Here is a 13,595-nt window from a genome sequence, read left to right on the forward strand (position 1 = left end):
GATGGCGAGAGCACAGCACAGAGACAGTGATTGCAACACATTCTCTCTTATATATTTGTCATTTCTGTCTGATCTTTGCAGTGGTTTTAACCCCGGTCTGTGTCTTTGTTCTGTGGAGAGCTCACATTTGAGCTCAAGTGAAGCCACTTGCAAGACCGAGACCGATCTGCCAAGCGCTCGACCAAAGTTCATTTTAACCGCACCGAGCATGACAAGTGTGAAAGCTACGGTGGTCGACGGGGGGCAAAGGAGCAGCAACGCCCAAACGCTGATCCATACCATTGCGGTATTATTGCCGTATTTTTCATTTGCAGGAATTTCCCCCTCACATTTGTTTTATGGTGTGTGTGTTTTTGGTTTTGGATGATTTCTGTGTTTGAAGCATTTCAACGTTACTGTGTTTTTGCCCCAGTCGGCCACCGTACAACACACCCTTACAAACTGCAGGGGAGGAGTTATGATGCAAATTTGAAGACAATGGTGATGAATGAAGCAGAGTCATCAAACAAGTGTCGGGAAATATAATTGATAAAATATGAATGAAATATGGATTTTGCTGATGAGGATAAGCTATATCGAAAATTAATGAATGCTATCCGGATTACAAAGGATTTTGTCTTAAAAATATTTTTCCAAAATATTGAAAAAGAGGGTGGTCTTTACATTCGGAGTCGTCCTATACTTGATATCACAAATAATGCGATACATTTCGTCCCCAATCTTTTTGATTCCAATCCTGCTGCAGAGATGCTAATCTGCTTCCTGTGTACTGTCAAGGTGCCCTTGGGCAAGATGACAAACAAAGAAATAATAAAAGCCCAGAAAGCCACAACAAAATAGTTTACATCAATAGTCAGTGAACTGCATGTCGTAAAGATCTGACAATTAAACCAAACGCATTCCCACCATTTTGCCATGAAGCTGTCACACACTGTAGAAAATGCATGCAAACCAACTGTGGGAATGTGACAAAAAAATTAGCATCTTAAAAAAAAAGACTTTATTTTGTCATGTGAGGCACACACACGCGCGCGCGCACAACACACAGAGGCTGGTTATTAGCGGTAAGGAAAGAAGGATAGCGAGGGAGAGAAAGACAGAGACACACGGAGAGATAGGGGGAGTCTCCGGCTTGTACCATACCTACTGACTTTGAGGAGGAGAGAGAGCGAGAACGAGGCAGTGCAGGAGCAAGACAATAATAAAACAGCTTCAACTCCACCGGAGGAGGAGTTGAGGAGTACACTGACACCTTTGCGAGCTCGACAACATCACCACCACCAAGACCACCGTCCTCCTCACCATCGCCTAAACTAACAGAGCCATGTATCTCAACAGGGAGGAGAACAATAGCAAAGGTAAGCTGTGGCGCTCTCCTGTCATGGGCTTGGTTGTCACTTTCAAGGTGTTTGCGCTCCTACTGGAGGTGGCTGACGGAGTGCAAACAAGAGGAGGGGCGTACATGCGTGCATCCACCTCGGCGTCCTTTGGCACCCTGTTGGCGCCAAAGTGTGGGCTCTTATTATGTAATATGGCAGTGCTCCGTACTTGTCGTTAGATGCATGCGTGTGAACCTATTGTGGAGAGTGTGTGTGCGTGCGTGTGTGATTGGACACTTAAGGACAGCACTGCACAAGGTCAAAGCCCCCCCACCCACCATTGTTTTGCTACAATAGAAGACAAAGTGTTCTGCTTTTTGCAGGTTGTAAAATACTGCAAATGCATCTTACTAGGGGGAAGATAACGGTGCAGCAGACCTGGGGGTTAACGGGACTGTGTGTGTGTGTTGGAAGGAGGGGGGACATATTTGAGTAATCTCTCCCACGTGTTTTTGAGGCGTGATTTCTCCTCATCACACACCACTGGTGGCCCCTGCCCCAGAATGCTGCACATAATGCTTATTACAGCCTAAAATCTTCTGCTTCCAATAACACCTGCTGCTGCTGCTGCCAAGGAGCAAGAGGAGGACAGCGAGGAGAAAGGAGGGTGTGAAAAGAGCAAAGAGGCAGAGTGGGAGGAGCTGTTTTTGTCCATTTCACTGGACAACATCAGCGTACTGTACATGGACGTGCAGGCAACAGTGATGCAAGACGAGGTCTATTTTGGTACACTGAAGGTGCAAAAATGTTACAATTTTACATAATAAACCACAGGAGAAGTCACTTTTGAACATGACCTCTAAAGGCATGGAGTTAACATCACTTTTAACACTACATTGGATCATTACACATACGGCAAGTCAAAATAGAAGAAACTATGCAGTTGATCCCTTCATTTGAAGCGATAACAGCTTTCACTTTGTACAAAATGTTGCGATGTACATTTGAGTCAAAGGTCAATGATGTTGCACCTAAGAGAGGGGCTGGTGTTTGATAGGCTTCTTCCACTCTAAACCCATCCAAGCATGCCTTTATGGACCCTTCCTTGTGCAATGGGGCACGGTCATGATGGAATTTGTTCAAAATGTCTTTGTCAGATGGCGAATGAAGAGCTAGGAGGTCTTCCCCAAACCCTGGTTGATGAATGAATTGAATAAGAAGAATGTGTTTGTCCATATCACATAGTTTAATCTGTAACCATAAGTCAACATTGTCTTGAAAGTTCACTTTGTTAATTTTACTGCCGAAATGCTTGGGCACAGCTGATATAAACACAAAAAACAAGCATGTGATGGCTTTTTTCTATAGAGTTTTTTTTATATTGACTGAGCGCAATCGCTGACGTAACACAACAACGGCGGCACCCATGGCGATGCACCGGGAGACTGCTTAAACCACAGCTTATTGCGGTTGTCAGTCATGTTTTTTGTTTACATTTGACTGCAATCTGTCTCCAATGGTCAGACCTCGTAAGCACCAAGTGGAATATTTCTGTGATATTTCCCAGCAGCCTTGAACGTCATCACAGCCTTTTGCAATTAGTGGCCACCTATGGAGCCGATAGCATTTAAATGTGGGAGTAATATGTTTTTGAATTGATGGTTAAGAATTCTGATTAATTACTTCTTGACACATTTAAGGTAAAATAGAGTGCGCTACTTGGCTACAACCAGCAGAGGCTCTGTTAATTTATCCATCCATCCATCCATCCATCCATCCATCCATCCATCCATCCATCTTCTATGCCGCTTATCCTCCTCTGTTAATTTAGTAAAGTCTAACTATATGGCAAATCAAACAACATGCTTTAACAGATATGGGAAGTTGAGCTATATCCACACAACCCTCTAATTTGGCAACTCCGACAGGCAGAATGATTCTGCTCAATACAATACAACACTGGAATGGAAACAGGGGCTCAGTACATTCAGAGAGAGAGAGAAAGCGATGAGAGACATGCTTGTAATGCTCTATCTTACTTTAAATGAGGCCACAACTCAGAAATACACATTTAACAAGCAAAATGTGACCAAAATCACCTGAGTATGTAGGTTCATACACTTGTATGAGACAGTGCTCCTCCTAGTTACTTAACGGAAAGGATGGGAATTTTTAAGGTTTTTTTTTTTAACTGACAGCTACCCAAACATCTTTACTTCACTGGATGCAAGAACCGCACTCTTGCGGTTTTAACAATAACAATGTCGGTCAGGTGGTCCCCCGCTGACATCCCCACACAAATGTGAAACCAATTGGTGTGAAATTTGGTTTCGTTTAAACAATGAATGCTAGCGTTCCTGCTACACCTTCAGCTGCAGCGGTCCCAATAGAAATAGGATAGAAGATAGGACAAGCGGGACAATTTGTGATTATGTATTTGTGATCGTTCCCGTTTAGTCTGCATGCTTAAGTGCAAACCAAAGGTAAAGCCCCACTTCCTGTTGCATGGATGATAATTAGGAGTGTTTATGGGTGATTTTGTTCAAACAGTCCACCTGACTTAGGCAATCATTTTTTCCCAGGGAGTCCAAACCAAAGACTGTAGCTACCAATTAAAGAAATAAGGTTATGACAAGGTCGGGGCTCCTCATCCAAGGCAGGGGGACTCAAAACATGATTGACATGCAGCTAATTGACTCAGTTAGGAGGGCGTTCTTATGTTGTGGGTGTTTCCCTTCTCTGCTCTTTTAAATTCATCCTGCGTCTCAAGGTGGAGTGGCATGGAGACAGAGAAAGATCTGCTAGGGACGTATTGATTATGGTCTTCTGAGGATTAAAGGGGGATTGAGGACAACGAGGTTGATCATGTGTGAGCCTGACAACCACACAGGGTCAAATAAAAAGTGAAATGTCAAGGGGTGTGTCAGCAATAAAAGAAATGTAGGCAACAGAGAAGAGGGAATCTAAGGATAATGTGGTACTTTCTTATCATCTCCATAGTCTGACAACTTAATGGCTTCTTATTTACGCCCACTGGGAAACTATCAACAACTATTTGGACTACTGGTTGATGTTCAAAATGCAGGGTTTGTTTGCCTTAAAGCAACCATTAGTAATTGTGTTCTTAGAATACTTGCTACAGATGGTGCCTGACAACAAATCTAACTACAGCTTTTAAGAGGGGGCTATTAACAGCTAGCTAGCCTTAAATGTTTGTAAATGGGATACAGTATGTTAACTGGTGAAGTCATCCCCCTGGGATGAAAAATACATAATGAAGTTGTCCATTGCTACATCACAGGTCAAACATCGCCCCCTCGCTCTATCGCAGTTATTCGAAAATTAATTAATCAATAAATGACCGCTGTTTCGTGGTTGATTATGGAATATTACTAGTCAAAAAAATATTGAAAGACAAGTTATATGTAGTATTCTGGTCACTAGTAATGTTACGTTGATGATACATGACATTACATTAGATTACTTTCACGCTGTATGGAGTCAGCTATGGCATCCATCCATCCATCCATCCATCCATCCATCCATCCATCCATTTATTTTCTATGCCGCTTTTCTAGGGTCAGCCATGGCATGTTCAACAAAAAAAAAGCTCCCATTTCATGTGGAAGTGGTAGTCGTTTTTGGCTTCTTACCTTGTCCTTCCTCCCCACTCCTTTTCAAACCCTTTCTTCAGTTTAGAATAAACAAATTGGAGGCTAACTAGTTAAATTCGTCGCATGCTATGTTTGAAGCGGTGGCTGTTTCTTGTGTCCCTGTAGTGATCCCGTAGCCTCCACATTACAGGTGAGCAATGTGTTGTAAACAAAGAATAATAGGAATGTAAAGGTGACTATAGGGGTGTTATTTGACGTCTACAGGGCTCTAATAATGGTATAAATCATATTTAGAAAATCTTAAACATGTTTTCTATGCTCTTGTTGTTTTTTTGGACAGCGTACTTCCTGCAGTAGCTATTGTCTCATCAACGTAAAGAATGGCGGCTAAATGACACCACATCAGGGTGGATGTAACCCAGTCAGCCTTTTTGATTTGAAATAGACACAGGGCACAGTTGCCCCTTTACCGCTGTAGTGAACTTTGGTGTTGGTGCTGGATTAAGTTCGAGGCCGGGGTGGAACTGTATTATCTGCGAACTGAGTCCGACACCAGTTTCATTTTCCATTGTCCTGGGGATCCATGTCGTTCCGTAACAGGAGCTACGCCTCCTCAGGAAATTACAGGACATTTGAAGTGTTGACCGTTTTTAAATCAAAACACACAACTCATTATAGTCCTTGACACTGGACACTATTAACAGGTAGAATATAAATATAGATTGCAGAATAAGATTGCACACTGCAGGCTTCGTGTTTGTGGGTGGCTCGTAGCGAGGAGAGGATGATCCATCCCTTAACCATTGTTGTCTGACAGAAAGATAAAAACTTATTAAATCAGAACACAGCTGCCCAATACATGCTACTTCTTACATGACTATAGGTTTACAGGGATGCTAGTTTGCTGCCGTACGTACAGATGAGAATGGGAGGGTGGCGAGGCTTTCATTCATTCGACAATAGCAAGCTAGTATGTACACTAGTAGGTCGTATTTACACCCAAAACTGTGCGGTGAGCATTAAATGAAACCAATACAACTGACGGGAGTCCAAGCAGGTCTGACTTGTGCCTGGGTCTTCTTCTGGATTTTATTTGCCAGCATTCACCAGCAAGCTGGCACACCGGTGTATGTGGCCCAAAACTTTGTCGAGCTCCTCAAAATAAGGCATTACTCTCTCCGACCACTGCCCGTCCTGCCCAGGTTTTTCTTTTGGTCTCTGTAGGCCTTCTTTATTTTCTTAAGTTTGTTATTCATTTCTTCGAAAGGCTGAAAAAACACCAGCCTATTGATGCGTCCCAGTATTGGCAGGGTTCTTGTCGCTGTTTCAAATTTATTCTGCACTTCTTCGGATGTCCAAATGGACAAGAGACAGCGGGTTTCCTCTGGTGTCCATGTTTTTGGAGTGTTTTCCATTATTAGAGTGCAATGTAATTAAGATTAAGGCAATTCGCAGACTTTTTTTTTTAGGTAATCCCGCCCATCTCATTATGCTCACTCAGCCCAGCAATCTTTTGGAGCCAGAGTTGAACCAAAAACGGAAGCTTCAGTTCGAACCAATTGTGGATCCATGACAATGGGAAAGCAAAGCTCTGAGAACTAGCTCCGGAAAAGCTCTGAACCAGTCACAGTGGAAAAGCGCTATATGTCTTACAGGCAGATGCTCAAAAAAACACAGCATGAACAGTTGAACACCTCCTAGTTCTCTTCTGCTACTGACTTATTTCCTAAAAGGTAGCTCGAACTCAGCATGGAAAATGTCACTGTCCTCTATATTCCCATGTTTGTGTAAAATGAAAAGAAAACGTAGCCAACGTTAACGTAAAAAAGCCCGTCAGAGTACATATCTGCATATCAGTGTGTCTGCTCAATATCATTTCCAGCACTTGACTCATCACAGGCAATTTAATATGCTTGCACTGAATTAATGTCATCAGTTTGCCTACTGGTGATGTTTGTTGCCATTCTTTTGTTCCTGTTTTTGACTGTCTTTGCAGGGAGGAGCATTTCTTTCATTTTCCGAATAATAATAATAACAATTTCTTTTTTATTTTTCTTGTTTATTTTCTAAATTCGGAGAATACATGCTGTGATATTTTTATAAACGATTCTTTCATTTATTCTCCAGCTGTGAATGGCTTCCTCTTTACGATCTCCAGTGCAGTCACCACACTCGCGGATTTAGTTCAGTTTGGAGCCTTCATCCACTTCTTGAAATTATGTTTGCTTTGCTCAACCTTTCGTAGCAGTTTCAAAATTGCAGTGGGGCACTTTTCAGAAAAAGCTGTCTTTCAACGTTGCATTTTCTTTTGTTTGATCATTTCAATCTCTCGCATATTAAGCAAGCACACGGGTGGGTAAGCCAGCGTCATTGGCAGTGAAGGCAAAGGAATTTATCCATTCAGAAATTAAACCCTCTATTTTCTTCCGATATTTTTCTTTTTAGGGACGTATTCATTGTTATGGATAGCTTACGGCAGGCGCAGCACACTGTAAAGACATCTTTTTGTGTCTCATTGACTGAACAAGCTGACCCCTTCCGACCCCTTAACCAATCAGGAGTCAGAAGGTAGTGTAGATGCATTCACTGACTATTTCAAACTCTTTTCGAAAACACACATTTCCTCTGATTCGGTGTTTAAAAAAAAAATCACAAAGCTCGGTGCGGGAGCCGCAATAAGGAGGCTGAAGAGCCACGTGCGGCTCCGGAGCCGTGGGTTGCCGACCACTGATTTAGGCCAAGAACACATAAAATTTGCTTCAATATGCATATTTTTGACTGATAATAGGCCATATTCAACCACGAAACAGCGCTAATTTATCCATTCATTTATTTGGAAAAAACGGACACAGATGTTAGCAACACTAGCATAGCTGTGTGAGCTACAGTGCTAACATTATAGCCACATTATGCTAGGTGAGCCGATTCTCTGAAAAAACCCCAAAACGATCAAACAAGCTTTATCTCAACATGTGTAGCAAAGCCTGCTTTAAAACATTTTTTTTTTACAAAGCTGTCCTCCACAAAGTGGTGGGCGTAGACACGGGGGCAGGCTCATCTCGAGGGCGGGTCAGCGGTGGTATCATGTCTGTGAGGGAGGAGGTTTTTCCTTCATGCCGTCTTTTGTATGGAATGAGTCGAGGGATGTAAAAATAAAACACCTTGACGTCATTAGTCTACAAGTGCAGCATCCATAGGATGCAGCACATGAATTGGGATAATGATCATGATAATGCCATGTTGGCTGGTTTTATCTGTGACTTTTATGCAGTCGTCTGCGTTTCTTCACTTCTTCACTCAGCAGCAAGTGTGAGAAATCATTACCAGCACGAGAACAATCATAAGACCCTCCCTACTTACTTGTGAAAAGTCTGCAGGACTTCTCTTTCCATTTGTTTTTTTCAGCTGAAGCCAGACCACCATTCTGTTTCGTTGCTTTCATTTTGTTATCTCAGACAGGGTTGGCGCATTGGGAACAAATTGCCTTAGATTTATTAGATGAGTGCTATGGCACCCTGCACTATCTACCTCTTGAATATGATTTATATTTAATTCTGTCAGGGCTCTTGTTGATTTAAGGTGACGCGAGCCATAGATATGGGCCGAGGTCCAAGCCTCCAGCAAGGGGTTCTGATCTAAATGCCTTCTTTTTGGCATGCAGTACCTACATTAAGGCAGCTCCTTGGGTAGAGTGTATTATTTTGGCCTTTTGGCAAACAGATTTGCTGGCTTTGTAAAACCATTTTGAACTAAAAGCAAGCACAATGTTGACCGGTGTACACACTTCATCACACATTTCATCTTTTGGCAGGTTTTGTAGAGACATTCTTAGTCTAATAAGTATAATAATGAGTATACATTTGGTTGATTCTTAGCTTTTCATGAAGACACTAATCCTGGTCTGGTATAAGACAATGTTGTTGCAAATGTTGTTTATTGACGAACTTGTTCTGCTGTCGGATTAATCTAGGGCTGTGCCTCAAATGGAATACAGACGTCACTCGTTCACTGTGGTTAGTTCCAGACCCGACCGTGTTAAGTGAATTTCCGGGATATAGAATTCAATATGAATAAATTGAATATTTTTGTACTTAGAGCATAGAAAACCTGTTAAGTTTTTAAAAAATCATTATTAGAACCCTGTGGACATGAAATAACATCCCTATTAGTGTGTTACCCTTTTTTATTTGTTTTTTATTACCCCTACTAACACCTTTACACTCCCATTATCCTTTATTTACCCCACATTGCTCATGTGAGGGCTATGGGAACACTGCAGGGACACAAGAGACAGCCATGGCTTTAAGTATAGCATGCGAGCGAGTTAACTAGTTAGCCTCCAATTTATTTATTCTAAGCTTAAGAAAGGGTTTCAAACGGAGTGGGGAAGAAGGAGAAAGTAAGAAGCCAGAAACTTACCACTTCCACACGGAATGGGAGGAGAGCTTTATTTCACTCTTATCATGGCTGACTCCGTGCGGTGTTAAGGTGATGCAACGTAACGTCATGTCTCATCAATGTAACGTTGTTGACGCCTAGTGACAAGAATACCACATATGACTTGTCTTTCAATATTTTTGACAATGGCCCATAGTCAACCACGAAACAGCGATCATTAATGAATGAATGAATTAAAAAAAAATGCGATAGAGTGAGGGAGCTATGTTCAAACCACCATGTAGCGGGGGAAGACTGTACATCCGTCAGTACACTGCAATACATAAACTATGTACGCTGTGTACTTACTTCCTGAGGGCGAGGATTTGGACAAAGTAGTGCTGTCCCAAATCGATTACTGTTGTTGTGGAAATGTTGTGGAACTTACTGGAAATGACGATCACAATATTATGCACAATAGTAGCATTCTGCTACATATCTTATACGCTAATATCTTTATTTTAAAGGGACGTTTACACTTGCACGCACTTTGTCCCCTCAGTGGTGAGCAATTTTGCGTGCCAATGAAAATATGGGTCGAAAACAGGTGTGAAGTATGTATAAAGAGTGTCGGGCTGCGTGCCACAGCGCAAAGAAAATGTTCAAATGTTCAAAATTTGTGGCAGGCATAATTTCCGTGAAATAGTCGTTGCAATGTAAACGCACTATGAATGCACCGCAACCTATGTGCAAACAATGCAGACGGTGCATATGAAACCTCGCCTCTGTGTGTCTCATTCACATGTATGGGTTAGCTTTTCCACCATCTCTTGGAGTAAGTTGGGGGGAAATTCTCAAGTGATTTCTGTAGCCTCTTGAATCTTCCTTGTGATTTTCTGTTAATAAGTGATCATAATACCCAAAGTGATGTCTTCTAGTTAGCAATTCTCTCTCCCACACTGTTAGCTGCCTCTTTTTTTCCTAGTTTATTGCCTCCTTCCTGCTCTTTGCACATTCTGTATCTGCAGCTGAGAGAAAATATAGACTTACCTTTCTTTTTTTTTCATGAGTTTCTTGTCTGGAGTTTAATATCTTGTAGGTCCCTTGCAAATAGCGGAATTAATGCCAGCAGGGGTGATGCCTGCTGTTGCGTGGTGTCACGTGGGACGTAGCAGGGGCGTGGTGAGTGCAACATGTGTGTACTGACGGCGCACTATTTTTCCCATTGAAAAGCACTTGTAGTATGCACTCAAAATGCTAATTGTAAGCATGGACGTGTGCGATTTGAGACATAGCCTAGGTCAGAGCAGAAGGACCCCTCTATAGCACAACACAATATTAATGAAATATTGTATATAGATTCAGGTTTGTACCCAGCATTAAAGCATTAAAGCCGTGAATCTGTTGATCACAGATTCTTTAATCATCCTTACCTGATTAAACTCTGTTTCTGTTGAATTTTTATATGAATTATTCTTAATCTCCCAAGGGAGTTTAACACCAAAGGAATACGAAATTGTGATTATATTCAGGTCTACAGACTTAACAAGTGGCCTAATATTAGGGAGGGTCATTTGATGCGATATCGTTGATATCGACTATGGGGAAATTAGCTATCAGTTAGGATTTTTGTTGTACAAATTGTCTAGAGTGTGTTTCTATATTCGATAAATGAGACTATAATTTTAGCACCGTGGCTCACATAGCTAAGTATAAACTGTTAACAACAAAATGCGTGTCTAATGTCATGTAAAAGTTTGTTAAAACAACGCACACACGTAATACAATGTAGGACAGGATTCTGATCACAAGTAACAAGTATCCGGCTCGTCAGCTTGCTAGCTAGCATCTAGTGCAAGAAGCTATCCAAATCAAAGTCATTCTTTTACAAAAAGCTGCTTGACCAGCTGAGAGCCCTATTAAGCCACCAGGAATGGAACGAAACCAGGAAGTAGAAATAAGTAACAGTGCAACATAATTTAGATGACATTTAAGGCATATGCAATCAGCCATCCTACTTCTATGCCGCTTATCCTCATGCTGGAGCCTATCCCAGCTGACCTCGGGCGAGGTTCACACTGGACTGGTCGCCAGCCAATTACAGGACACATACAGACAAACAACCATTCACACTCACATTCATACCTATGGACAATTTAAAGTTGCCAGTTAACCTAACATGCTTGTTTTTGGAATGTGGGAGTACGGGAGTGCGCACGCACGCACGGGCAGAACTTGCAAACCACGCACAGAGATGCGATCCAACGGAGATTCAAACCCAGATCTTTCAGAGCTCCTGACTGTGTGGCCAACATGCTATAGCCAGTCGAGCCAGTCGCAGGTGAGAATGAATCAACAGGGTCTCTCCTGGTTGCGGCCAAGTACTGCATAGCCTCAATTTGTGATTACTCAGCAATTAATTTCACACAACGGTCTGTATTCTCAACAATAATGTAACATGAAGGAGTTAATGGACGAATGGGTTATTATGACCTTCCCTAGCTGACACTTTGATAAACTAATGAACATAACATATTGGGTAAGGGCTTCTGGCCATATGGGCCCTAATGAGCTCCATCATTAAGATTTTACAAACATGTGCATGCTTGAATACATGTTTACAATACATGCTAATGGTTGGAGTCTTCAGTCGTTGCCAGTCTAAATATACAGGAATAAATATTCTCAGATATGGCAGGAATCTATGCCTCTTAAATTCATTGAAAGAGTATCAATATTACTGGAGAAATTCTCGACTCCTTTGTTTTTCTCACCTCTCCTCGTTTGCCTCACGCTGTTCCGTTCGTGTCCGATTTGCTGTATTGATATCAGATGTGCACTAGAAAATGTCATCTCACACAACAGCAGGCTGAAGGAAATTTATTAGATAGAGTTGGTGCCTCACATTTGCAAACAAGATTGCTCCAGAGACCTTCACATGTGCAAGGCACCAGGAATTTGGCACAGGAATAGTGTATAATCAGTGATTCAGCTTGACATTTAATAGATCCCCTCCATCAGTTCAGTGCGTACGTTTGTTTAAGCTTTCAATGCATAGTCAAAATGGTTAAACGGTTCCAATTTATTATACAGATGGATGTTTGCGTGCTATGCCATTAGGAGAACCTCAAGAGACATTTTGGAGTTGGAGCAATGGGCTACAATGGCGCCATGGAGCCAATTAGTCGCCTTTGTCAGAACACCTGCAAAGAGACACCGATTCGAACCTGCTGTCGCTTGCGAGTGCTCGTCACCCGCCATTGGAACAGGAAGTTGTATTGATTTCATGTAAAACGTGCTTGCAAAGAGGAAAAATTGTATTCATAAAAATGTGATAGAAGAGAAAATCCATGTAGAAGCAGCCTGAAATAGGTCTATGTCAAATAGGTCTGTATTTGAAGTGTTTTTAAGAGACAATGAAAGTGTTTCAATACTTGTTTGCCCTCATATTAAGTTGATGCAGGAAGTCCGGTCAGAAAAGGAATAAGACTTGTTGATAAAGGGTTTCGGAGCGCTAGAGTTATTTTTACAGTTGACTCTCACTGCTGACTTGATTGCAGAGGAGGGAGGAGGTCTCTCGCTACTCCTTTTTCTGCCATCTTCTGTCCCCTCCTCCTGTGTGTCTTGGGAATGGAGAGAGTGGGGGGGGAAGTATGCTTCTTAACATCAGCTGACTGGGGAGAGAGTGACAGAAAGCAAGCGGATGAGAGGCAGACGATGGAGTGGGAGCGAGCGTGTAAAGATGGAGGGAGCGCGAGGGAGAGGGAGAAGCAAAGAACGAGCCCTCCAGTGCTAGCTAGTCAAGGTCACATAGAGGAGGAGGGAGGAGGCCTTGTGTGTTTGTGTCTGTGTGTGTGTGTGTGTAAAAAAGGAAAAACTACAGGAAGAGGGGGCCTAGATAGGACAGAAAAAAGGGATTGGTTCAGTCTGGGCTGGGGAGGGAGGATGGAGAAATGAAGCAAGAGTAAAAGATGAAAATATAATGTGGATCCACAACACTTCCGTCATATTTAACAACCCTTTTAGTCGTACAACCAGGATGCCTTTGTGAATGTGTAACCATGTCTAGTGCAGCAAATGCAATGTATTGAGTGTGTGAGTACTGCTTCCGTGTAAAGATGTTGTGTAACAAGCGTCTTGTGCTGGTAATCACGTGCAGTCCCTTTCATTGTCTGCCGCTCTCTTTCCCATCGCTGACCTCTGCTGTCACATTTCACATCATCTTCATCAATTTGATCTCTGTTGCTCTGCAGGTGTACATGAGTTTTCATTGTGTTGAGATCAT

General features: G+C 42.2%; 1 protein-coding gene across 3 annotated transcripts in view; it reads left to right on the plus strand.

The window, feature by feature from the left end:
* The first annotated feature begins 1,044 nt into the window (after positions 1 to 1,044).
* The window catches only part of syt7a (synaptotagmin VIIa), a 126,169-nt gene continuing 113,618 nt past the window's right edge, over positions 1,045 to 13,595 (plus strand). For all 3 annotated transcript variants that reach the window (XM_054777624.1, XM_054777626.1, XM_054777625.1), the window contains exon 1: positions 1,045 to 1,358. In XM_054777624.1, coding sequence (XP_054633599.1) covers positions 1,325 to 1,358 — 34 coding nt within the window. In that variant the 5' untranslated portion in view covers positions 1,045 to 1,324. The remainder of the gene's footprint in view (positions 1,359 to 13,595) is intronic.

This window comes from Dunckerocampus dactyliophorus, chromosome 5 (assembly GCF_027744805.1).
Source record: "Dunckerocampus dactyliophorus isolate RoL2022-P2 chromosome 5, RoL_Ddac_1.1, whole genome shotgun sequence".
Taxonomy (NCBI): domain Eukaryota; kingdom Metazoa; phylum Chordata; class Actinopteri; order Syngnathiformes; family Syngnathidae; genus Dunckerocampus; species Dunckerocampus dactyliophorus.